The 27,880-nt window shown below is 32.4% G+C and overlaps 1 protein-coding gene across 3 annotated transcripts in view; it reads right to left on the bottom strand.

Moving 5' to 3' along the window:
* The window catches only part of PAPLA1 (Phosphatidic Acid Phospholipase A1), a 64,349-nt gene that overhangs the window by 12,577 nt on the left and 23,892 nt on the right, over positions 1–27,880 (bottom strand). For all 3 annotated transcript variants that reach the window (XM_035370331.2, XM_035370330.2, XM_035370332.2), the window contains 7 exons: positions 18,410–18,591; positions 13,009–13,146; positions 12,778–12,931; positions 12,516–12,657; positions 12,192–12,400; positions 6,148–6,392; positions 621–719 (listed from right to left, as the gene is read on the bottom strand). In XM_035370331.2, the coding sequence (XP_035226222.2) occupies positions 621–719; positions 6,148–6,392; positions 12,192–12,400; positions 12,516–12,657; positions 12,778–12,931; positions 13,009–13,146; positions 18,410–18,591 (1,169 nt within the window). The remainder of the gene's footprint in view (positions 1–620; positions 720–6,147; positions 6,393–12,191; positions 12,401–12,515; positions 12,658–12,777; positions 12,932–13,008; positions 13,147–18,409; positions 18,592–27,880) is intronic.

The following is a 27,880-nucleotide window of genomic DNA, read 5'->3' as shown; positions in this document are numbered from 1 at the left end:
GGACAAAAGTACATCTGGGACCCTTCTGGTAAATTTATAACAAAACATTACATAAATTAATTAATTTCATTAGGTTTCTAGTGAGACAATGAGACTTCACACAGTTTCTGTTGAGACGGGTTAATACTAACAGACTACACTTACAAATTTCTAAAAATTTTAAATAAAACTCAAATATACAAACACACAACAATACATTTACAAAATGATTTTAAATTGCAATTTTTTTCCCCTAACATGAAATGCCTACCAGTGGCTGAGTGCTTAAAGTCACTGAACACTGGTAGTTAAACCAAGGCTCTATTTCAAGTGAAAAGGCTGGTTGCATGGGTGTTTTTATGGTTTTCTCCATGTGTAACATGTATGCCAGCATGTTTCTCTTAGAAAGTCCACCGTGAAGGTATCCCTCCTCTAAGGCAGATAGCCCGTGCATGCTTTGGGATACTTATATAAACAAAACCAATTTTAACATAGAAATAGAAATAAAAAAAATTTCATCAGCAAAATTGCAAGAGTAATATCAGTTACTAACACATATAAACAGCAGAAAGTGCAAGCATGCTAAAGAGCAATTAAGTGGCAATAAAAATAATAACTGCTCTAAACAAAAAATTACATACACATTCATGATTCATCCTTGTATGAATGTAGTTCAGAAGTTTTGTGCGAGGACCAGTAGGTATTCCAAGATTTTTAAGATCATCATTAGCTAAAAGAGGCTAAAAAAGTACATTTAAGCAACAGTTATAGATAAAAATCATGGCATTAAAGAAATCTTCACTTATGAGCATTACTACAGTGTACAGAACTAATATTAACATGAATATTATTTACATTAGAGTACATAATTATCACAGATAAATGCTACACTTGAAAAACACAAATCTAACACAACATAACTTTAAAATAAGCTTTGTTGGTTCTTGTACATGTTTTTTTGCTTACTGAAGAAATAAATATCAAAACAATTTCATAACTGCTGAAGAAGACTGAATGAATAAAAAAATTAAAACATGGATTTCATGTATTTATTTCAGAATTAAACAAAACACATAGTATTCAACAACATTTCGTATGGCATAACAGGCAGTATCATATAATCAAAAGTAAACAGAAACTTACAAGTAGCACAAAGTAAAAATCTCCAACTGGGAAGGGGTCCAAATTTTTCAGAATTTCTTTCAGAGGTAGAAAATGTCATGTAATACACTATGTTAAGTTTAAGAAATAATCTGATCAATTATAATTATTACTATTCTATTAACTAATTAATTTACTTAATATACAGGGTGTCTTAAATAGGGACGCATGAACTGCATGAAATTTGATTGAAGATACCCCCTCCCCTCTTATCTAATCCACGAACTGCGTGACATTTTCCTGTCCCCTCCTTCTAAGAACTTGAATTCCCAAAAAGATGGGTGCTACAAAAAGACATTTATCACCATTAATGGGACATTTTATTGAGACTGCAAGCCTCTATTTTCATTTATCAATATTGTAAAAATTGTCATACAAAACAAACATTAATTTAAAATTTGGCATGCGCTAATGTAAAAAATGAATTTCTTTTACACTCATTTTAAAGTTTTATGATGCTTAAAAGAATAATGAGCCAGATCTTTTTTATTCTCTGTAAGAATGAAAAACTTTCCAAATTGTAGATTTTAGCTGCTGATATATATATAATAGGAAGAAAAATTGTAGTGAGCTTGCCAAAAATTTACCAGGCAGTTTTGAATAATAAAATTGATAGATTAATGACACACATAAAACTGATACATAATCAAATCAATCTATCAAATATTGGATTTGTAGCACAACTTAAATAAGTTTTCTTCTCTAGATAAATATTAAGAAATCTTCTTAGATAGCAGAATTTACTATTTTAGGTAAAGAGTTCTAATTTAATTTAAAAAATTATCTTTATTAAATCTAAAAATTGGACTTCTTAAGTCGTTCTAAATTCACACTAATATTATTGCAATATATTCCCATATTAAGCTTTCCATTTTTAGTCATTTAAGTTATTTTAAGGTTATTTAACTTTACTAATTCAGAAGTCAAACAACAAAAATCAGCGTTATATTTTCAAATTTTCACAGGACTAGTTTACCATCCTCAGCAAACCACCATCCTCAGCTGAAAAACTGCAAATGAACAAGATAAGAAATAGTGATTAGATAAGATAAGAGAGCCTGGTCAAGAATAAGCAAGTGGCGCCACCTGTTGGTGAAACCAGAACTAAAACATAATATTTTAAAGTTCAAAGGTAAAGATGGATTGGAATTAGGATCGTTAACTAGAACAGAAAGATTTTTTTGAATGTGAATGCCTCTAGAAAATCCAGTTCCCCAATTGAAGATGTTTTTTGAATAATTTTGGCAGCAGAAAAATCGAAAGTGTGATTTTCAGATCAACAATGTTGAGCAACAGAAGACTTCTGTGCTTCCTTTTTTTCTAACATATGCGGCATGTTCCTTGACGCGAAATTTTAAGGCTGTCTTAGTTTGGCCAATGTAAATTAAACCACACTAGCATGAAATCCTATAAATACCCCAAGAATTCATATCCGGAATGGGGTCCTTGAGTATGGAACTCGGAATTTTATTGATGGGAGAATAAACAACCCGAAAGTTAAATTTCTGCAAAATATGTGCAACTTTACAGCTAATTGATAAGAAGGGAATGAACACAGAATTTTTATCATCTCCTAAAACAAGAGTGTGCCTTTTAGTGTGTTGAGATGAGAATTTTTTAACTGCTTGATTAATAATGTTGGGTGAAAAGCCCCTGTCAATAGCTATTGCTTTTAAATAATTTAGTTCTTCATCAAGGGATAGTTTGGAGAAGCGAACTTGAAGAGCACGGAAAACATAGGAATAAAATGAAGCTAACTTTTGTCTAGTCGGATGGCATGATTTAAGGTATGGTGGAAGGCAAACCGATAATGGTTTACGGTAAACCGTAGTACTGAAGTTGGATTTGTTACGTGTGACCAGAATGTCGAGAAACGGAAGAGAATTGCAAGTCTCAAGTTCAAAAGTGAACTGAATAGCAGGATCAATAGAATTCATTGTTGAAAGAACTTAAAATTTAAATCATCTTTATTACCTTCAAACAGGATAAAAGTATCATCTACGTAGCAGAACCATACCGGGAAGTTTAAAGTTTCAAACAATTTTGATTCATAATAATGCATGCGGATATCAGCCAGGATCGGACTGAGGGTGTTTCCCATGGCTAATCCCTCAGTTTGCTTGTAATATTTATTTTGGAACACAAAATGTATTTGTTTCAAACAGAGTTGAGTGAGAGAAATTAGCTCATCAATTTCGATGCAAGAGAAATGAAATTCGCAAAGTCTGGTTTCTAGACATCTTAATGCACCCTCCACTGGAACATTGGTGAATAATAATTTTACATAAAAAGAAACCATGAGTAAATTTCTAGGAGAAATGTTTTGAACCTTTTTTATGGTGTAAATGTCTTATCTAATCACTTTTTCCTATCTTGTTCATTTGTGGTTTTGCAGCTGAGGATGGTGGTTCGGTAAAACCATCGAAACTAGTCCTGTGAAAATTTTGAAAATATAACGCTGATTTTTGTTGTTTGACTTCTGAATTAGTATTTATTCGGCATGTTATTGTGTCTTAATTATTTAACTTTGTTACAAATTCCATATTTTAATACTAGAAATGTTTAAATATTTATTCTGTTTTCCCCCTGATGTACTTTGGCATACATTTAATTTCTAATACACATTTAATTAATAAATTAATAATTATGAGCGTCAGCAGAATTTTCATAATTAACAAAGAAAAATTCAAACTCCCTTATATTCATATTTTTACCAAAGCAGCCATATTTGTTTATATTTGAAACTCGGCAGAATTGCGGATTTTTTGCCAATCTAGAGAAACTAAGCAATAATAAAGATAATATCTTTTATTATTGCAAATTAAATCATGCTTAATCCATTCGGGAATTATCATTTAAGTTAATTATCACTGAAGTTATTAAATTATTCCATATATTGACTCTGCAAAGTGTCCACAATAAATTAAGTTAGTTTCTACAATTTCAGTGTCTTTTTGCTGCCTTTGTCTTGCCTTCAGTAAACTATCAGTTTTGTGTAGCGAAAAATCTGCCTTCTTGCCTGCTTTTGCATAGAAACCTAATTCTAATTGTAAAAATTGTTCTTTATATTGTTTTAACTGTGTTTTTATGCTTTATATTTTTCTATATTTTTTAAATTTTAATAAAGATATTTTGAGGTTTTATGTATTTTTGTCTTGTCACAAAGTGAGAATTAAATTAATTGAATGAGAAATATATTCCTAATGAAATTCGAGGAAATAAGTTTAAATGAAATGCATTAAAAAATGAGTATAATTTAATATTCCTACCTACATTCCAACCTAATCAAGTTTACTGCATCAGAAGAGAGATATGATTTTGGCAATTTTAAATGAAATCAGTAGCTTTATGCCACTTACATAATGCAATATGAATCTAGAATTTTTCTTCATTTTTTGCATTTATTCTGAATTTAATAAAAGAATCCTTCTTTTCATAAAGCTCTTTCATAAGGTTTGCCATCTAGTTAAAAATTTTGCCAATGCTTATTCTTACCATTAAGTGATGTGCCCATAGCAGGGGTAACCAATATTTCTGTAATAAGAAGTATATGTCAATAACCAATGGATGTGAAAGTAAAGGCAGCATAATGACTTTCTGTGGATACAGGGTATATTATCACAAAAAGCTTATTTTGTAGCATTTAGCATTCACCTATATAAGGTATATCTCCTGCCTTCCTAGTGTGCCTTCGTGGTGTAATGGTCAGCACACTGAGCCGGTATTTCTGAGGTCCGTGGTTCGATTCCCGGTGAAGGCGTTGCTAATTTTTCAATCTCTCTTGCTTGCAAAAAGTCCTAATGTCTCTACAGTGGCACCTGAACTAAAAAGGGTGTTGAATGATGGTTTTCCACACCCAGGATTTGGATATTGGGTCCCCTAAAAACGCCAGTCACCTTTTAAAAGGAGGAGTATATAAGGCATTTCTCCCACCTTCCTAGAGTGCCTTCATGGTGTAGTGGTTCTGCATGCTGGGCTGGTATTCCAGAGGTCTGTGGTTCAATTCCCGGTGAAGGCGTTTCTAATTTTTCATCTAGCCTGCTACCAAAAAAAAAAAAAAAAAAAAAAAATACCTAATGTCTCTACACCTAAAAGTGAATGACATAAAATGTGAGAAACAAAGATTTTAGCATCTTTGTGAAATATACTTTAATCCGATGTGCTCTGGAGAGTATTCTTATGGATGTATGAGAGTTTCTCTAAAAATGTGTAACAAGCACAAAATATGGGCAAAAGTGTAAAATTCCAAAATATTTTAGCTGCCTGAACATTGGCAAACACAAAATTTTTATAGCCATATGCAGAAATTCTCAAATAGCTTACTTTAAAATGAGAAGTGAAGTATCAGCTCCAAAATACATCCAGAAAAAAATCTTTCCTAAAAACAATCTGGCTAGTGTTTGAATTCCATGTGAAAAAAATCATAAAAAAGACCTGGATAAATTCCTTTTACTAAAGAAAAATCTTGACGATCTTTGATTTTTAAAGTCTGTTGATAACTTATATCACATGGTTGAAGAATTAATTCATCAAAAATATTTTTTCCCCTGAAGTTACATTGCATTTTTCTTTTGGGACACTCATAATAATTTTTCATCTGTTAAAAAACTGAGGAATGTGTATACCTGAAAATACCAGTCTTTATTTATATACACATACAAATCTAAGCTTGGAATTGGATTAAAGCTTAGAAATGCATTCCATTTTAAAATGACATTCATTAAATATTCATGCATATTACTCTAATTAAATTTAAGTATTTCTAAAATGACAAATTAGTACAGAATTAAGGCATTCCTTTCAGGTACTCTTGTAATGTAAGAAGTGGAAAACTGAGACATATATCTGAGGTCCTATGTTTTTGCTTCTGCACAAAAGAACCATTAAGATTCATACAAATCTTAACTTCAAAGCTTATTTTAAACTAGGTCTAACTTCAGCTTTCTGCCTTCACCCACTCATGATGATTCACACAATAAAGTTATATACATATATAAAATAGCATACCAATGTTGCCAAATCTATTCGTTCTCTTGCAAATACTTCTTTAAAATCGTCTAAATTGAGAGACTCAAGTATGGAGCCAACAGATGTAATGGACCCATCGTCATTTGAAGCTGTTTCGAGCTTTGGTGGCTCACTGCTAATACTTTCAAGATTTTTGTTTTTTTCATCCATTTCATCATTAAGTGACTGACTAATGGCATCACATATATTTTGATTTGCAAGAATATCAAATAAGATTAAAGAACCTAAAAATACAAAACTAAACTTAACAAACAACAGAAATAATCAAACAGGCATATTAATGACATTTCTTTAATAAATAATAATGCAAAATAATATGCAGCAGTTTAAAATACATTACACACTAATGTCCTAAATTAAACAGTGCACGTAACAGTATATAGGGTTCTAGGAAAAAAGCCCACAAGAAAAAAGCCCAAAGGAATAATGCTCACAGGTATAAATGCTCACAGGAAAAAAGCCCACACAGAAAATAACTTACATGGGAAAATGCTCACACGGAAAAAATCTCACATAGATCTATGCTCACATGGAAATAAGCCCACTGATAAATAAAATATGCAGAAATATCCTTGCATTAATCAATCAATAATTGATTTGAAAATGGCACAACTACTTGAATTTTTTAAAGAAAAATTTCACTACTGCATAAAAGACAGTATTTTAATTAGGGCAATGGCAACACATTTCCTTACAGATCGCCGGGTTTGCAGATTAAATTTAAAAGATAAATATTTTGCATTTTCCTGAGTTGCAACATACTTTTTTTATATCAAACTTTTCTGATTAAAGTTGAAACATAAATATTTTATGCCTTACTGAATGCCAACACAAAGCTTTCACTTTTTAAACAAAAAATCTGTAAATTTGCACAAAATATGAAACAAAAAATAAATTCAAAATTTGGGCTTTGAGGTGTACATGTTTGGGTGAACACTATGTGTGTTCAAAATTTGGTGGCTCTATGTGAAAGTTTTTTCACAATGCGCATGTTTGTTGAGTAGCAATATACTTTTTATACCTCTTGATTATTTCTGATTAAAGCTGAGACTTATGCATTGACTAAATCTGACACACAAATATATTACACTTTGCAGAATGGCAACATCAAACAAAACATTTAAACTGTTGAGATTTTAATCGAAAATTGCTTAAATCCACAAAAAATAAATTTAAAAAAATTCATAATTCAGTCTTTGAGGTGCGCATGTTTGGGTGGTTTGGTTTTAGTTTGTTTGATTACAGAAAAACATACAAGAGTTATCTGCTTCACATGTTAGGTTAAAATTTGGTGACTCTAGGTGTTGCTGTTTTTCCACAACACAAGGAACATACATGCATACATATATATATATCATTATTTTATATTAGAGATAGAGTAAGATGAAGGTCATTGGAAAATCTGGTTAAATCAGACAAGCAGAGGGGGCACTTTCAAATAAGTAGTACACTATAATGCAGAAACAAGTCACACCTTCTGGATGTGGTAAACAATTGTGATGTGAAACAACAAAAGTGGGAAAAAAGGGGGGTTTCATAATGGACCACCTTGTGAGAATTCTTGTACCTTCCTTTTAATAATGTCTACATATTATGGTTAAATAAAAATCGATCAATTATTGGGTCCTTAGTTGCATTTAAAGGTTCCAGTTGCAGAAATGACTTAATAAAACCGGCTTGCTGACTAGGACAATTTCGGTGACATGCTATATTTTAGCAAAATTTATAAAATTTATCATAAAAGATGCAATTAGTAAGTTCATTTCTCCATTAAAGCTCTTTCTAACAAGCATAAAATCCATAACATGATAAATTGCTGGGGGGACTCAAAATAAAAATGTTTAAATGGCCTTTCACTTACAGAAGGAATATCAATCTTAGGGCACTATAAAAATGAATTTTTATTAAATAAACCATTTTTAATTTTTGCATTTCTAAAAATGCTTAAAAGCTATATATGCATGTATATATAAAGAGAAGAATTTATTTATGAGAAGAGTTTCGTATATTAGCTATTATCTCCTAGGAAAATACACTTGATGAAAAGCGATTTAGAATTCTATTGTAGTAAAAATTTTCTGCCAGCAGTTTAATTAAGAGCGATTTAGAATTCTATTGTATTAAAACTGTGCCAGCAGTTAATTAAGAGTTGGAAAGAAAAACATTTCTAGACAAAACAGTAAAAACCATAGCACCAAAATTGCAGCTAATGTTATTGACTGTAGATTGACTTATCAAGGGCAGAAAAACCAATCCACAGTCAATTAACAATAACCAAAATAAGCTAGTGTATTTCGTCTTTTTTCCAAGAAAGAATCAAATTTTTTTTCAGGATGGAACAAATTGAGGCTACTTGAGTTAAAAGCCATGAACAAAACTGAATATGTGATAAATGAAAAAGAATAATTAATTAGTTATGCTACTAAACAAGTAAAAACCAAGAATCAAACCGAATTTATCAGTAAAGTAAAAAAAAAAACATCCTTACACTAGAAAAACATTCCCCAACACTCGCATAGTTAAGCATAGTAAATCAATGTAAAAACAATGTAAAAAATATAAAATGATTGAAACATGCATAAAATTAATACAGTCTTATTAGTTTTCCCTAGAAAAACATTCTCTAACATTCCTGCAGTTAAGCATAGTAAATCAATGTAAAAAATATAAAACGATTGAAACATGCAGAAAATTAATACATTCTTATTACTTTTAAATGCAAAATCAAAAGGTAGGTATTTAAACACAGATTTAAGTATAAAATCAGACTAGAAAGGAATTAAAATTAACTTACCTGTTTGGAAAATTTGAATCCGAGACAAAATAGCTCATGTATATATGTCTCATATATATAAGATAAAATATGTAACACTGAATTATACTTTAAATTAGCAACAGCCCCTTAATTCCTCTTTTTTAATTTGAGTGTTTACCCCCTTCCTATTCTAAAAATAGTAACAGCTTTTCAAAACAGAATCATAACTGAAAAGTAATTCTGCTATATCATTTTTCCCTTTTGCATGCTGTATAATATAATTGCATAATATAAATCTTAGCCAATCAGATTAAGGAAAGATTTACTATATATATTACTGCAATCCAACCATATTCTCCCTTTTGCCATCCTTTCCTGCAGTAGCCTACAAGTGACACTCAGTTCGCTGTACAGTCCATTTTTTGAGCACGGGCTAAGTTTTACAATTGTCGGGTATATAATGCACCCATAATGCTGTGCAAAGCAAATATCGTGTCTCCAAAATTGCTTTAGTCAATAATTAAATTACATTGAATTCGGCCACATTTGTCTGCAATTCCATCATTTCCATCCATATGGCTTTGTCAATCCCTGTGCCCAGTTTGGGAATCAACAAGTCAACACCATCGAATCATTACAATTATAATTTAGCCATCACGATTTTCACCTCTCTCGTGAAACTTCAACAGAAAATTGGTCAATGTATAATAGCCTTGCCTTTAGTGCAGTTTATCTACAATATTCAAATAAATATGTTTGTTCATCTGAAAGTTTGAAAGTTCTAACATGAAATGCAGAATCACTATTTCAATTTAAAGCTAATCTGGTTAGGAAATTTTTTCAGTCTCTTCTTCAATATTCAGTAATAAAAAAAAATCCACTTTTAAACCATCGAAGTTATATATTGCTTAAGAGATTCAGCTTTGCAGTGGGTTTAAGGTCATCAATCTGGGTTTAATGTGCTTCAAGTAGAAGCAACAGAAAATTACTATTTGTGCTTCTGCTTTTCTTAATAGCATATTGTCAGTCAAAAACTCAAAACTTATCTTTGTATGAACTAAGGTTCATTTTCCAATGAAACAAAATAATTAAATATACAATGGGTTCTATTTTATATCTAAATTTTGTTTAAAATTTCAGCAATTTCATTGTGCTGTTTTGAAAGCATAAAATTATTGTTCAAGGAATGAAAGCATAACAATTCAATATACGAGGTGTGACAAAAAAAAAATGACTGTGTAGCTTGGAAAAAAAAAGTGGAGTTGGTAACAAATATTTTGTTGATGTCATCCCACATACCTGCTCTATCTATGCGACCAGTTTCGCCTTAACCGATCATGCCAGGTGGGAGTACTGTAACAGTGAGTGAACATGTGCAACTGCATTCTGCCAGAAAAATGTCTAATGTAAAAACTGAACAGTAAATGAACAAGTTTCTGATTTCTTAAACTCAGCCACAGAAACATTTCAAATGTTAAACAAGCCTTATGGAGATTAAACTTTGTCTCGTACACATGTTTTAATGGCATAAGCGGTTTTCAGGAGGAAGGGACAGTGTGGAAGATGATCAACGTGTTGGGCACCCAAGGTTAGAGATTACAGACCAAAACATTTCCAAAGTTCATGATCCAGGGTGGCCGAAGATTAAGTGTTTGTGCAGTGGTGAAGTTGGTTAATTTCGATAGGAAAACTGTTCAATGCATTTTAACTGACAAATTACACATGATGAAGATTTTATGTGAAGGTTTCCAGTGACCAAAAACAGTGCCATAAAGATATGTGTGTGGACATGTTAGAGCACATTGCAAACAAGCCAAATTTGTTGGAATCTGTTGTAAAATGTGATGAGACATGGATTTTTACCTATGACGCACAAAGTAAGTGCCAGTCGATGCAGAGTCTCCAGGATCCCCAAGACCCAAAAAGGCAGGCAAGTCAATATCAAAATTCAAGGTAATGCTAATTGTCTTCTTCGACATTAATGGAATTGCAATGATTGAGTGGGTTCTCAGAGGTCAGACTGTTAATCAACACTGCATTGAAGTACTAAAAACTACATTGAAGTACTAAAAAAGACTACATTGAAGTACTAAAAAAGACTACATTGAAGTACTAAAAAAGACTACATTGAAGTACTAAAAAAGACTGTGAAAAAATTAGGAAAGAAAGGCCACAGTTGTGGAGTGATGGATGGCGGTTGCACCAGGATAATGCAACCACTCACACGGCCCTATCTGTCAAGCAGTTTCTGACCAGCAAAAACAGTACTGTGATGGGGCAACCTCCGTATTCACCTGATTTGGCTCCATGCGACTTTTTATTTCCTAAAGTTAAATCTTGCTTAAAGGGAAGCAGTTTTACCTCAGTTGAAGAGGTTCAGGCAAAAACGGAGAATCTCCTCAAGAGGTTTTCCAAAAACCCTGTTCCAGAACTGTTACCAGCAACTGCAGCACTGAATGCAGAAGTGTGTGAATGCTCAAGGGGACTAACACTGAAGTTGATAATGTCACGGAAAACTGATTAATTTATTGGACCAGTCTTTTTTTGTGTGTGTCACACCTCATATATGCGTAGTTTTGGTTTTGAAAGCGTGAATTTTATGAGTATTTTTAATCTTATTTCATAATATATTTTTAATGTTGTTATCATAGTTTACAATATATATTTTTTCTTGGTCATGAAATCGATAATTTGAACATTCATTAATGTAATGAAAAATGTTTTATACAAAAGAAAACTACTAATAATAGTTATTGTTATTTTGAGATTTGAATGTGTAATGCTATTTCTTCTTACATTGGATTAAAAGTCTAGCAATGTTTTATGAAAAACGAAAGATTAAAAATTATATGGTATTAGAAATTGTAATTTTGCTAATTCGGTTTAATCAATTTTAAAAAAATTTTACTTAGAGAATGTTACTAACATGATTAAGCTATTTTTGCATTGTTTAAATATCTTTGGATTAATATTTGAATTTTTTAATTATTTCAATGAGATTATTGTTTAAAAATTTTTATTCTAAGAATTTCTAATTATTTTAAAAATATTAACTTTAAAGGCTCCCACCTTATAATTTTTTCACATGTAATTATTATTTCACGTGATTATTAATTATAAGCATATACTGTTTGCAATGAATACAAAGATATTACAAAAAACATAATATATAAGGAATATACATGAAAAATGTAAATAAGAGAAAAAATTAGCTTAAAAGAATTTGTTAGATAATACATTTAGAAGTAACATTAGTAACACTACTCACCTAAACTGTGACCAGCTACAAAAACTTTTCCACAGAAATCATGATTTCGGGATAAAAATATTTCATGTAATTTATTAAGCTCACTTGCCACAGTGTTTATTATTTGCTGACAATAGGAAGGACTGCTATAAAGTAGAATGTCTAATAAAGTATCATTGGTAAAGTGACGGAGTTTTGGAATACTGAGTAGAGTAATTTTCCGCATTTTCCTGTGCAAATATAAAAACTGGTCTTAAGAGAAATATGCTCAGCAGCACTATTATATTTACAAATAAATATGCATTAATTTCTAGTTTGATATAAAAAAATTACACAAATTATTACCTATCCAAACCAACCTCACTAGTGTGCAACTTAGCATGCCATGCAAGAGGCAAGAATTCAACTCTACCAACTCGCCCCCGATCCACTTCGTGTTTAAAATGGCTCATAATAAGTCTGTTTGCAATATCACGAAAACCATCAACTGTAAGAGAGTAGTTTCACATGAGTAAATATAATACACTTCAAAAAGTAAATATTACAATAAAAGATATTTCCTCTAAAAAAAGGAGCTAGTTAAAAATTTCAGTCAGAAAAGTATTACCACACTGAGCCACAGTTCTGAAACGTAGATCACAAAATGATCCAATTCCCTGGACAATAAAGACAAGATGGTCTATTTGGCTTGACTCATTAGGCATAATTTCATATCCTTCAGGCATACCCCGTTTAACTACTTTAGGATGAACTCTTGATTCCTATAATTTAAAAAAAAAATTATGAAAACCTCAAAAAGGGCACATTTTACTTGAAAATGTATGGATGGAATATTTACCGGCAGTGAAGGCCAAACATCAAGTTCATTTTTATAATGCAGCATGAGCTGTGGGTTTTCCAAAACAACACTCCCCAATCCTGATATATTAATTCGTCTCTGCCATTTCCCTGTAGTTATGCATTCATAATAGTGTTGCTATAGAGAATATTAAAACAACTCTTCAGAAAAAAACAGCATTTAAAAAACTGAACTTAAGAATGATAAACACTTAAGGCTGTTTTAATTCCAATATATGTTAAATTTATTATACAATACAAAATGCACATTGATCATTTGTGCAGTGTGCACAAAATAATACTCAGCAGTTTTTACTCTAAAAAAAAAATCGTTCATCTTAAGTCCAAATCAAATATCAAAAGGAACTTGACTGGATGACTACTAGTTCCTTACTTTCTAAAACACATGGAAACTAGAACAATTTTTCTGTCATGAGTTTATTTTTTATGCATCAGTCACATTAACAGTTATAACAGTTATAAACAGATTATTTACTAGGTAGATATTTTGCAGTCTCTTCCCACAGTTTTTTCTTCTCTCTCCATATTCCCCCTCCATTAACAATATATATGTTTGAAACTAAGCAAAAAACAACCTTAGTTTGGTACAAATTTAGATTCATGACTCATGGGTGGAGGAAAAGGGCAGCCTCTGTAAGTTGTGAAATCCGAGCACCAATACTTACTTAGGTCAGATGCCTACAGGCATCTGACTTATGCCTTAGCTGGCCCTACCAGGAGTATACACTCCCGACATACTTCGCCCATTCCACCCAGTGCCACACCCTCACCACATTGAGGCAGCCTACAGGTCTTGATGATAAAGAGTTGCTAAAGGAATTGCAATTCTTAGCAAGCTTAAGGAGGTCTCAGCACTCTGTTAAGTGCACCTTCGGTGGATTCCTTCCCATTTTGACATATGGGGGAATGAAATGGCAGACATTCTGGTGAAGGAGGGTTCTGAAGAACAATTACCAGTTACCAATTCATTGACATATCTTGAACTGTATTCCATTAGAAGACATGCAGATAGGCAAATTTGGCTCGTTCCCCCGAATCACCCCTGGTATCAAGCTGATTATCCTGGAAGATCTCTTGCTATCGATTGCAATAGATGTGTTCAGACAACACTTTCCCGATTCTTCAGTGGACACCTGAAAAGACTTACTTTTGAGAGAGGTCTCAAGATGCACCCAATTTGTTCTAAATGTCAAAATGCACCGGCATCACTGGCACATACGAGTCACGTATCCTTGAGTGCCTGGAGTTGTCTCTTGAGGAACAAGTCTCCTAAGCTTGTTTTCGATTTTCTGAAAGTGAATGGACTCATGGAATTCGTCTAGTATATTCCTAGACATGGAGATTAGTAACAACAACAAATTTGTGTCTGATCGCCCTCAAAATTGAAAGATTTTTATTTAAAACATATGTGAAACTAATATAAAAACTAAACTCAGTGGTGCAAACAGCCCTAATGGGCCAAGGCCTGCAATGCCCCGAAATCTGCTTTCTTGACTGTGGGCCTCATGGTGCGTAAGCATATGCCCTGAACAAGTAGTCAGCTTGTCGCAGGCCCCCCAGTGTTTAGCATCCAAGTGAATTTGGTACTCATTATATCGACTCAAGGGATGAAAGGCTGAGTTGACCTTGCCCAGCCCGGGGTTTGAACCCCAGACCTGTCGTGCCGCTGCACCACCGGGCCTCGAAACTAATATAACTTTTTCAAATATTAGATTAGTGCTTTTCTCTCCCAATTTGAATATATACGAGGGCTATCCAGAAAGTAGATTACGTTTTGGAATAAAAAAATAAACAAAGTATAGGAAACAAATTTTATTATATACAGATGAAAGCCACACTCAAATACTACTTTTCTACATAGTCACCATACAAATTAAGGCATTTATCGTAGCGATGTACGAGCTTGGAAATTCCTTCGTCGAAAAATTCGCCCGCCTGCACCTTCAACCACTTCGTTACCTCTTCTTGCCTTCCATCTTGCTCAAAACTTGTGGTAACCAAGCTTTTCGCTGATGATTTCGTGCAACAAACTTCGCGAAATTTGTGGAAAACTCAAAGAAAGTTCCGTTATTGTGAAATTTCGATTTTCACGGACTTTAGCATCAACTTTTTCGAGAAGTTCGGCGGTCACTATGCTGGGTCTCCCACTTCGATCTTCGTCGTGAACATTGGTTCGGCCATTTTGAAATCTTATGACCCACTGATGCACTCCACCTTCAGTGATAATGTTGTCCCCATACACTTCACGAAGCTGCCGATAGATTTCTATCGGTTTACAGTTTTTTGCAGTCAGAAACCTTATTACTGAGCGCACCTCGCAGCTCGCAGGATTTTCAATTAACGCAGACATTTCAAACCGTCACAGTATCTGAACGGAGCACAGCACGAACCTCTCACTAGCACGGCTAGATGCAGACTGAGCTGCGCAACGCTCTGACCCCAAGATGGCCGCGCTAGCCCCGCCCCTAGCGGACACAGACGGAAACGTAATCTACTTCCTGGATGGCCCTCGTAGCTTGGTGACTTGTTTTTGTAACATTTTTGCTGTTTAGATCACTTATTACAATACACATACTGCTTATATGCCATAATTAGAACAAAGTCTGCAAACTTTATATCATCATTTAATTTCTTTTCATTCAGAACTAAAGGATGTTTTTAGGAAACTTGCCTAACAAAAACACAATTTTAAATGCGTGCCTATTTTTAATAATTAAACTAGACATTTCAAACATCAGCCAACATCTTAGAATCAATTTTAAGGAAGACTGGCACAGAAGTATATTTTTATTGAAAAAATATACCAGTAATTAAATTTCTAAACAAAATAATACAATTAAAACTTTATACAAGCTAATGCTAATTGTATTTCCTATTAAGATGTAAAACACTGAGAAAGTTTACTAGCTAGATCGAATTTTGACACAATTTATGACTTTGCACATGATAAGACTGCAGCTTTATTTTTATTTAACTTTTATTGAAAACAATGTTCATAACTACTTTTTTGAATTTTATCTTACTACTGCATATCAACTTTAATAATAACGTTTTACATACTATAATCAAACAAAAGATTTGTGGTTTGTGACTAATATACCAGTCAAAAAAAAGGAGAGGGTATCTTAAACCATTTACAGGTTTCTTAGTTTTATTTTAAGGCCTTAAAACTTGATGCAAAAATTTGCATATATTTAATTTTGAATATTATGTAAAACATAATAAAACTGTGCTTTAATTTACAGAACTAGAAAGACTGCCCTATAAAAGCAAGTCTTAAATTATAGTAATTAAAAGGAAAGCACAACTGAACTTTTGAACTTAAAGGAGTAATTGAACATCATACATGCAAGCTGCATTTTTCATTTACAAACAGTGCTCCAGGTGTTGATATTTAGTTAAATATACATATGCCATAAGCTAAGCAAGCAATCTGCAATTCTTTTTACTTCTATTTAAATTCAGATAAAAATCATTTTGATTTTTGCATAATTTTCCTGAACTAAAAACAATCAGTTGTTAATAGCAATCATGGCAAACTGAATTTTAGCAACAGTAAATTCTAAAAATAGTAACAGCTTCTCAAAACAGAATCATAACTGAAAAGTAATTCTGCATTATATCAGTTTTAGCTTCTCCATTGCGTATAATATAATTGCGTATTATAGATCTTAGGCAAATGCAACCATACTCTCCTTTTTCCCCTCCTTCCCTGCGATAGCTTACACATGATATTCAATCCGCTGTATTGTCCATTGTTTGAGGATGGTATAAGTTTTAAAATTGTGCACCCATAATACTATGCAAAGCAAATATAGTGACTCCAAAACTGCTTGATTCAATAATTAAATTACATTAAATTCGGCCACATTTGTCTGCAATTCCATCCTTTCCATCTACATGGCTCTGTCAATCTATATAGTAGTTTGGGAATCAACAAGTCAACACCACTGAATCATTACAATTATAATTTAGCCATCAATATTTTAACCTGTCTCGTGAAACTTCAACAGAAAATTAGTCAATGTATAATAGCCTTGCCTTTAATACAGTTTATCTATAATATTGAAATAAGTATGTTTGTTCATCTGAAAGTTTGAAAGTTCTAACATGAAATGCAGAATCACTACTTCAATTTAAAGCTAATCTGGTTAAGAAATTTTTTCAGTTTCTTCTGCAATATTGAGAAATTAAAAAAAAAAAAAAAAAAAAAAAATCTGCTTTTAAACCATCGAAGTTATATATTGCTTAAGAAATTCAGCTTTGCAATGGGTTCAAGGTCATCGATTTGGGTTTAATATGCTTCAAGTACAAGCAACCGAAAATTACTATTTGTGCTTCTGCTTTTCTTAATAGTATTTTGTCGGTCAAAAACACAAAACTGTTACCTTTGTATGAAGTAAGGTTCATTTTCCAATGAAACAAAATTATTAAATATACTGTGGGTTCTATTTTATATCAAAATTTTGTTTAAAATTTCAGCAATTTGATTGTGCTGTTTTGACAACATTAAATTTTTTATCAACAATTAAATTTTTATATCGATAATAGTTCTTGTTAATTATGAGTTTATACAAATGCATCATGTTAATATTTTTAATTCTGCCAAATGTTGTAAAGACTTCACTATGTCCTAGTTATTGTAATACACATGTAATCCATGCACACACACACACATATATATTTAAATTAAATTTGTTCAAGCAATGAATATATATAAGCTCATACAATATCAATTTTACATTTAAGAATGATATAAACAGGAAAAGAATTTTTTCCATAAAGAACAAATAGCCTCACAAACTTTCCTAATTGATATTTTATACATGTCTGATGAACTACCTTTCAAAATTACAAAACCTAAAAAGTTAAAATAAAAAATAATAATAATAAAAATGCAAGTAAAATAACAAAATTTGAGAGTAAATCAGGTTTTGATTTCATTTCCAATTGAATTTTAAAAGTACAGTATAAAGAGGTGAATTCCCAGTTAAAAGGCAGATAACTGAAGTGCCTTCAGAATAATGACTGAAGTGACCTACATTCTACAGCACCTTCATTTAAACAGGCAAACTTTATTTACAGTTGATACTACAAATGTTACAACTTTCAAGCAAATTGTGTTAAAATCTAAATTTTTAACATCATATATTTTTTAATCGAATTTTTTCATATAAAAACGTGTTAAAAATATTTAAATATAAATTACTATTTTGTTGCACTTTTAAATTACTTTTTATTTTTTATCAATCTTTTGAGTTGAAATAATAATAATTTATACTATTACATATATTCACAGGAAGAGTTTCCATAAAAAAAATTGTGCATACAAAAATTTAAAAAAAAAATTCTTTCGAATTCTGCAACAACTATAAACATACTTCAAGCAGACTGGCTGTATGTTCTTCATATGGAACAAACTTCTGAGATGAATCTGACTTATAGAACCATGTGCAACGTCTAATATGCAGTTCCTTGGAATCATAATACACAGATTTTTTAATTCTTTGCTCAAGATATGCATCATATCTACCCCCATCAGTAGCAACAATAGCTTGTGGATCTGCAAAAATATAAAACAGAAAGTCTCCTTCAGAGTATAAATTAAATTAAAAATTTCAACTTAAACTGCAGCAATGAAAAATAAATATAGTTTTTATTACCAAAACAATTATTGTTTGATTACAGCAAATCATACAAGAACTAATTTCTAGGAAATAAAAATGCCTTCAGGGAGGATTTTTCAAAGAAAAACATTAATGTTATACAGGAGGGAAATCATTAAACTCAATGCCCTGTTTGCCACCCTGTCTGCCAAATCCCAAGTCAATAACAAATTTACTACTAGTAAGCAATATTATACACTCAGCCACAGGATGATTATACAAGATTACAGAAAGGGAAAGCTAAAAATGCTATCAAATATTTTTGTTATATATATATGCTACATGAAAAAAATTTTGTTCTGCAACTGATTCTCTATGTCAGTGGTCTCAAACTAGCAGCCTAAGAAGCAATTTTTAGGCAGCCTGCAAAGCCATTTCAATTATGCATTTGTTGCAAAAATGGTATTGCACAGATTTCAGTTACCTGAAGTTCAAATTTATGTTATTTTCATTTCAATTAAAAATTAATATGGACAATGCACTAGAAGATCTACAAATAGAGCTAATTAATTTAAAATATGAAATAAATCTTATTCAAAGATTTGCAGATATAGATTTGATTGATTTTATTCATACTTGTCAAAAAAAATAAAAAAGCTCAGCTCAGAATTTTTGCAGTAACAATAATCGCTTTACTGAAATACATGAACAGTTCTTTTTCACAGTTGAAAATTAATAAGAAAAGAACTCGATTAACTGATGAGCTTCCCCCCAGGGAAAAGTTATTGATAAGTTGAAAGCGAATTAAAGTGTTTACTGGTTTGAGACTAAATAGGAGAAGGTAGATAAATTTTATACTGCTCAGTGCTAAAACTTCTGGGATCTGGTCAGGGTGCGGAGGTTAACCGAACCCAATTTCAACTCAGGAAAACCCCAAGGTCCTGGCTGAATCAAGAAATGCAGACAAAGACTGTAGTTCAGAGCAATCTCATTGAAGATGCTTGATCTTAGTATAGTGATTTAGAGACTTCGGTAGAAGAATCTTCCAGGATAACTCTATCCTCAAGGAAGAAAATATTTCATGCACAAGAAGCGCTGTTCAGTTATATTATCACTCAAGCGTTAGAAATTACAATGCTGAAAAGAAAATTAAAGAAACATATTGAAATGCAATCTCAACAAAAATTACAACAATATCCTTAAAGAAGAAAATAATTAATGCACAAGAAATGCTTTTCAGTTATATTATTCCCAATGCATCAGATATTAATTTGAAAGGAAAATTAAAGGAACATAACATAATAAAATGCAACCTCGATAAAAATTACAATCTTTTGCAAATGAAAAGGTGGTTGAGAAGATGACTTCACAAAAACAGAATAAAATCAAGATTATGCAATTTTGTTACATCCCAACAAAATAGGAGCTTCTTCAGAAGAAATTAAGACAAGATCTGGCAAAACAAGAGTTCCTACAAAATTAAAAATAGTAATTAGAAATGTTTGAAAATCAATAATAGTGGTATTGTTACTGGATGTTTAAATAAAGATGACATAATAGGCTTATAACATGAAATTGATTCCCTTGTTTAAAAATGAGATGTAGATGATATCTCCCGCTAAGAAAAAGCCAACACAGATGGAAAGATGAAGCAAGATACGTTCAAGATGCTATAAAGAGGAAGAACCCTATTTTTAAGGACAGAGGAATTGAAGGCCTTCATGCAAAAACTGGCCAAGTCCACATTCGGGTCAAATTATGTTTTTTCACTGGGTATATTAATTTAAAGCGACCCCGATCAATTTAAAATGCTCAATGGACTTAGTCGACCATACCCTTTGGAGCAAGAAACAGTCATGTTCAGGACTTGTTCGATTTTTATACCCAACTTTAATAGTAGCAGAGTAGGAGGACATGACCTTGAACAATCTCACACTTCACTTACTAGATGCTTCTTGACATGTTTTAGTAGCTTCCTGTTGCTTCTTAATGTGTATGTGCACATGGTCTGTTGTTTATCATGTGGAATATATATATAATCGTGTGTGATATTATTAGAAATGATGTCATCTGATGAAGAACAGCTTTTTAACATGTTCACAGCAGCCACAAGTTGGTTGTAGCATCACCATGAGTATCTCGTTCACTTTGAAGCAAAGCTGTTAAATAATATCAGGTAGCAAATATTTGCCATCTGATACTGATCAATCTAATTTAAATCAATCCTACTTAAAAACAGAAAAAAAAAAAAAAAAAGAGAGACAATACAAGAAGATTCAAAATATTGCTTTAAATAATCCAAATTAGACATCTTTTGTAAACAAACCTATTTTACTAGACAGTGTAAGTACTTCTTGTACAAAAAAGGATAGAAGAAAATATGAAATGAGGCATCATGGCAAAGAAATATCAGGAAAATGAAAATGGCAATCAATAAGGGAAGCGGACACTACCATAAAAAGTGCAAAATTAATACCCGAGAGAAAAGTGGGAGAAGACTGTGCTTGTCGTCACAAATGTTTATTTGAATATCAATGCGGATGAAAGTAACCAAATCTTGCAAGAATTTAATGGCTTCGCTAAAAAAGAAAATGAAGATCTTTATTTGGTGGCTTAATCTGGGTAGATAATGTGGCAAGGTAAAAGAATAAAAACAAGAACCGACAGAGCAAAGGCTGTTATTTTCCACTGAAAGGTAGGTTAGGAAAATGACAAAAACATAGTTTCTATATGTTTGTGGCAAATTCATAGTTTGCCTAAAACGTTTTTAATAAACAAGATGGCATTGGATTTTTTCTAACACTTGGAGTTTATATAGGCTACATCACAGCACAAAGAAATCAAAATAAAAAATTTTAAACACCATCTACGAGGGCTATCCAGAAAGTAGATTACGTTTTGGAATAAAAAAATAAACAAAGTATAGGAAACAAATTTTATTATATACAGATGAAAGCCACACTCAAATACTACTTTTCTACATAGTCACCATACAAATTAAGGCATTTATCGTAGCGATGTACGAGCTTGGAAATTCCTTCGTCGAAAAATTCGGCCGCCTGCGCCTTCAACCACTTCGTTACCTCTTCTTGCAGCTGTGCGTCGTCATCAAAACGCTGCATAGCCAGCCACTTCTTCATTGCTGGGAATAGGTGGAAGTCGCTCGGTGCCAGGTCGGGACTGTACGGCGGATGAGGAAACAACTCCCACTTAAAAGATTCAAGAACTTTACGAGTGACATTTGCAGTGTGGGGCCGGGCGTTGTCGTAAATCAACAAGATCTTAGAGCTCAACATTCCTCTGCGCTTGTTTTGAATTGCTCTTCTGAGTTTTTGGAGAGTTTGGCAATACCTTTGAGAGTTTATTGTAGTGCCTCATTCCAGGAAGTCCACCAAAATTACACCTTTTCTGTCCCAAAAAACAGTCGCCATCATCTTCCTTGCCGACATTGTTTGCATGCATTTCTTGGGTTTTTGGGGAGAACTTGTGTGCCCCCACTGCATTGATTGCAATTTCGTTTCACAGTTCACATGTTTCACCCATGTTTCGTCACCAGTAACGATGCGATCGAGTAAAGAGTCACCATCCTTATGGTAAGCGTCCAAAAAGTTCAACGCTGCAGCCATTCGCTGATTTTTGTGGTCCTCTGTCAAGATTTTTGGAATCCATCTTGCACAAAACTTGTGGTAACCAAGCTTTTCGCTGATGATTTCGTGCAACAAACTTCGCGAAATTTGTGGAAAACTCAAAGAAAGTTCCGTTATTGTGAAATTTCGATTTTCACGGACTTTAGCATCGACTTTTTCGAGAAGTTCGGCGGTCACTATGCTGGGTCTCCCACTTCGATCTTCGTCGTGAACATTGGTTCGGCCATTTTGAAATCTTATGACCCACTGACGCACTCCACCTTCAGTGATAATGTTGTCCCCATACACTTCACGAAGCTGCCGATAGATTTCTATCGGTTTACAGTTTTTTGCAGTCAGAAACCTTATTACTGAGCGCACCTCGCAGCTCGCGGGATTTTCAATTAATGCAGACATTTCAAACCGTCACAGTATCTGAACGGAGCACAGCACGAACCTCTCACTAGCACGGCTAGATGCAGACTGAGCTGCGCAATGCTCTGACCCCAAGATGGCCGCGCTAGCCCCGCCCCTAGCGGACACAGACGGAAACGTAATCTACTTCCTGGATGGCCCTCGTATTTTACTAAATTTTGTTTTTAACTTTTTAGTTCTATTTATGCACAGTTGCGGTTCAATTTTTCAAAATTATTTTAATAAATTGTACTTAAAATATTTTTATTGTTGCAGATTCGTGTTAAGGGCACTGAATGTATAGTCTGCAGACAGGCATTATGTTCTATCCATAATTGCCAGACACTGGGTAAATCATATAGGCTTCACTTTACAAGAAAAAACTGCCACTCCACTGGACATGAGTTGCAAGCATAATACCCACCCTAACAAAATTCCTCAGAATACTGCAGCTACTACAGACAATCATATTTTAAGCTTTCCTAATCACTCATCACATCATAGTGAGGAGAAAAACAAACACTGAACTCATCACCTGATCTGAACATTTCCAAGATGTATACGTTAAACTTGGAAAACTATGAACCAGATGTATCTGAAAAACTTAAACATGGAGAAAAATGTTAATCAAAAGTTTCATACAACTTCTACTTTCATTATTTTTTCAAAAATTACAATATAAGCTTTGGTTCTCATTTGGATGTGATATGGCAGAAAATTTAATAGCAGCAGAGCAGGTTTGTAAGAGCAAATATATACTACAGACAGAAAAACAGTATATGCTAGAAAAGCAGAAGTATACTTTACATTGATGAAAGAGAAGCTTGTCAAGACCAATGAAACAGCAGAAGTTTTATGTTTTGACAATCCACAAAAATCTTCTTTTGCTGCGTGCTAAGGCTGGGAGATGCTTTTTACAAGCAACAGCTGTGACATCACAGCATCTACATTTTTTTCAGGAAAAGCCAAATTATCAACATTTTATATGCATGATGAGGCATCTTCACATACATAAAATGTACCAACAAAATCATTAATTTTCTCCGCCATTATATTACTACATTAACAACATTGTAGCTGTTTTCTAACAACTTGTTTGCTCAGAACAAAAATCATACTATAACCAAACATTAGTTCACCTTGGTTAAGCAGCATATTAAAATTATTACTCTAGTTTCATCACTATCCTGAGCCTGGTCATAGTTTCTTACTCTATGACCAATCCTTTGGCTTAGCTGAGAAAGAGAAAAGAAGACAGCAAGTTTACATATCTGCTTTTGGAAAGAACTAGTAAGGAAACCTAGCAAACAGTTTTGGGTCGTAGATGTAACTCAGGATGTAATACTGAACTGATTTCACCGAGCATTTTAAACCCATTTTTAAAGCAATATTTAGCAGCCAAACAAATGAGACAAAATTTTCTACTTCAACAATCTGATGTTCTAATTGAACTGAACATAGCAATAGCATTTCCCTTCCACTTTTCACTAAGTTTTCCGCTATTAAGCTTGGCACTAACTTATCGTTACCTACTACCAGAGCCGTAGCTAAGGTTTTCAGCACCTGGGAACAACTGAAGATTTTGTCCCCTTCTGTGGGACAAGAATGGAAAACATTTCATTCTAAAATTTTGTAGCATCAGTTTAGCGCTTTCTGGATGCTGTACTTAGGGACAGATGTTCCCCTTTGCCCCACCCTAACTACGCCAATGCCTATGACGAGGATGATCTAGATGTATCCTTTGCTGCAAAATTTTAAAAAAAGTTGAAGATTAAAAGCTTTTGGTTAAGAGATATGTACCAGAAGCATACCAAGGTAGCATACAATACAATATTCATGGAAACTAAAGAACCAGAATGACAACCTCCAGTGGAAGTGTAGAAGCTCAAGAGGAATCTCTAGAAGATGGAGCTTATGAATAAGACTCTTCATTTATCTAGTTCTGTGCTTCAATAAGATTTTATTTAAGAAATAAATATTGGTTTTTCAAGTCTGTGCTTTTTTGTTCAATATTTTGGTACAAAAGTCAGACAAGTCCAAATTTTCAAAAATCACTTTTGGTGTGATTTTTACAAAAATCTCAATTTTATATTGGGCCATATAACAAATACCAATAATATCTATATTCAAACCAAAATTTGGGACAGTTGCAAATTCATTTCGAAATTAGAAAGTTTTTTTTTAAAAATTCCCACAAACTTCCAAAATTCCTTCCTTTCAAATCCCAAAACTATACAAATCCTAAAATTAGGATTTGGTTGGTTTTTGCACCAAGGTCTTAAATTGTAATTTTCAGTAAAAGCCAAGCATGAGAAATTGCATTGGGTTGCAATGGTACAACCTGAAAAATTTAAGGCAATCATTTAATTTAAGTACAGTAAATCTGAAATAGTTCTATATAACAGTTAAAGAATATCTAAATGTTGTCATGTGTTTCAAATGTTTGAGATTTTGTAATTTTTATAAAAAATGAGATAAGGACATGACTTTCACCAAATTTCTTTAGAAGCGTCATAACCTTTGGAACTGTAAACACGATTCCAAATATGAAAATTGTAAAAATGCAAACAATAAATATAAATTACATTTAGGCACAAAACATTCTAATTTGGATAAAAAAAGTGTGTTTGCTTAGAAAGGCAATGCGACTTATTAATCCAAAGAACTGATTATTGTTGTTAGTTCTTTCAAGAATCTTGAAAGAGTGCAAATAAACCTCCATTATGATAGAGCTGCTGTGTTCCCAACTGCAACAAATATCTTAGCAGTATAATTATTCCATTGCATTTCTTTAACGACCATACAATGCTGATGATATAATTAATGGATATTGTAATTTTTCATAATACAATTTCTGTGATCAGAATATTGGCTACTGAAACTTTTGTGACTTCAAATATAAATTACCAATCAGATGATCTGTTACTTACTTCTGCAAATTGAATTCCTCCTTCAGAACTCACTGTGAAATACAAATATTGAGAAATTTGCATGGTGAAGAACTGGAAGTACTGAGCAAAGCATATTTCAAAGTAAAAGGCAAAATTTGGAGCCTTAACAGAAGGATTCCAGAGGAAAACTTGTAATTGAGTTTGCTAACTTTGTCTATCGATATTAAACAGTCCAGATTATCCACCTACATTTGAAAGAGCTAGAAGGAGTTTTGATCACAATTATACTGAATTGGATTTTAGAAATTTAACTGGGTCTATGAAGAATATCAATAGATACATATTAAAAGATTTAAACTGGCTGAATTTTAAGAGAGACATGCTACCTTTGATAGAAGATTTTAATTGAATCAAATATCAAGGAGAATATAAATTTACTTACAGGAGGGATCGCAAGCGTTTGTAAGAGAAATAAGATTAAAAATAAAATTCAATCTAATATGAAAAATGTTATTTTGTGGATTTCTAAATTGGTACTATTGTATTCCAAAGTACAAATAGTTAAAATTCTCTTCACATGTGTATTAAACACAGAAATTTTCTAAGAGTAAACTATTAAAATCTTAAAGCATTGCATAGGATAGAAATTAATTTGGTTAAGAATCAATCCTGGTATGAAGTTATTAATGTTAGACATCCATATGGTATTCCTTATGGAATTACATTGACTAAAAAAAAGTCTTCTATGATTCTGAATGTTATGAAAAAGGATGACAGTTCTAGGACATGTTCTATTACAGACACAGAGGAATATCTGATGACTTATCATTTTCCTGATGGTGATCTGACATTGGATTCAGCCTCCAAAAAATTACAGAAAACTATGGAATAATTATAAAGATGATGATCTAGAGTTTCCAATGAATAATGGTATAATTCTGGGTATAATTCTGGTCTGGGTATAATTCACAAAAGAATTATGGTCTCTATTTAGATTTTCAAGAAGTTATTGAAACAGATATGCTTTCTTTTATCTTCTTTGAAAGGTATGTAAACTAATAATTCAACAAAGTTTGTTATATCAGCATTTTCAGCAAATTGCAATGTGAAATACTCACCGTGTTTTATTTTTTTAATAAGCATCTCTTTTATGGAGTTTGCCATTTCCTTATTTCGTAACCTTACTATATCAATTCATAATGTATTTTTATTAAATTTATTAGCTGCTTTGTCAGTGAATAATGTTAAAGCAATATCTTTAGCTGCTTGTAATGTAAGGTTTTATCCTATAGTGCGAGCCTGTCCAGTCAAGATGATTCTTAGATTTACTAGGCTTACTAGCTTTGAAAGCTTTTTCACATGAAGTAACAAAACCTTTCATTACTTGTTTACCATTTCTTAACTCCGCTGATTTCCTCTTAATATATTCTTTAGATTTATCCTTTAAATTGACATGCTTAGATTTAAGATGTCTTTTAGGAAACGATAGTTTCGTACTTTGCAAACAGCACACTGAGATTGAGGGTTTCATTTCATATCAATTCCAAGAAAACTCAAATGATAAAATAACTTTCATTATATTTTCTATATTTTTCTTTTCAATATACTTAGTGCTAGTAAACTATCCTGGATCCATCACCTATCAATCATCACTTTTCCACTGAGTCAATCCTAGCCATTTTTCCATTTTGAAAATCTAGGTTTGTTTTATTAGTTTTTCACAAATATTTAAATGCACATATTACGAGTTCTTCAAAAACAAACAACAATATTCTCAAATCGCATAGAAAAGTAAGGGATACAAAGCAACACAAAGACAAAATATCCACTGTTAGAGATAGCAAATCAACATTAAAAAATGATTCAAATTGAAAATAGAGCATTATGAGCCCAGAAATGGTGGTGCATAAAATGTAGACATTCTAATAAATCAATCAAATCTAAAAGAATTAATGAGATACTATCATCTTTTATGGGAATTTATTTTTATTTCCCATTAAATACAATATCCATTCCTATTACTCATTTTAAAAACATCAATTATGACAAATTTTGTTATATGTATGGCTAAAAGAATATTTGTGAAAATATTTCACTGAAGTCCTTAAACAAAGCTCAGATTGCATATTTTTATGAGTGTCAGAGAAAAAACTTTAACAGGATGTTGAAGTATTTAATTTTTGAATTTAATAGTTAAAAATACTTTGTTCCTTTGCATACCACCTATTTTTCTCTTGTGTATCACCAGTAGTACACGTACCACTGGTTGAGAACCGCTGCTCTAGACCAAATATAGCAATGTTCTAAGAAAGTTA

Source organism: Stegodyphus dumicola, chromosome X2 (assembly GCF_044657685.1).
Source record: "Stegodyphus dumicola isolate Sdum_Otavi_A_Nest chromosome X2, ASM4465768v1".
Taxonomy (NCBI): Eukaryota; Metazoa; Arthropoda; class Arachnida; order Araneae; family Eresidae; genus Stegodyphus; species Stegodyphus dumicola.
The sequence above is the reverse complement of the archived record's forward strand: the minus strand, read 5'-3'. Positions and strand labels throughout refer to the sequence as shown.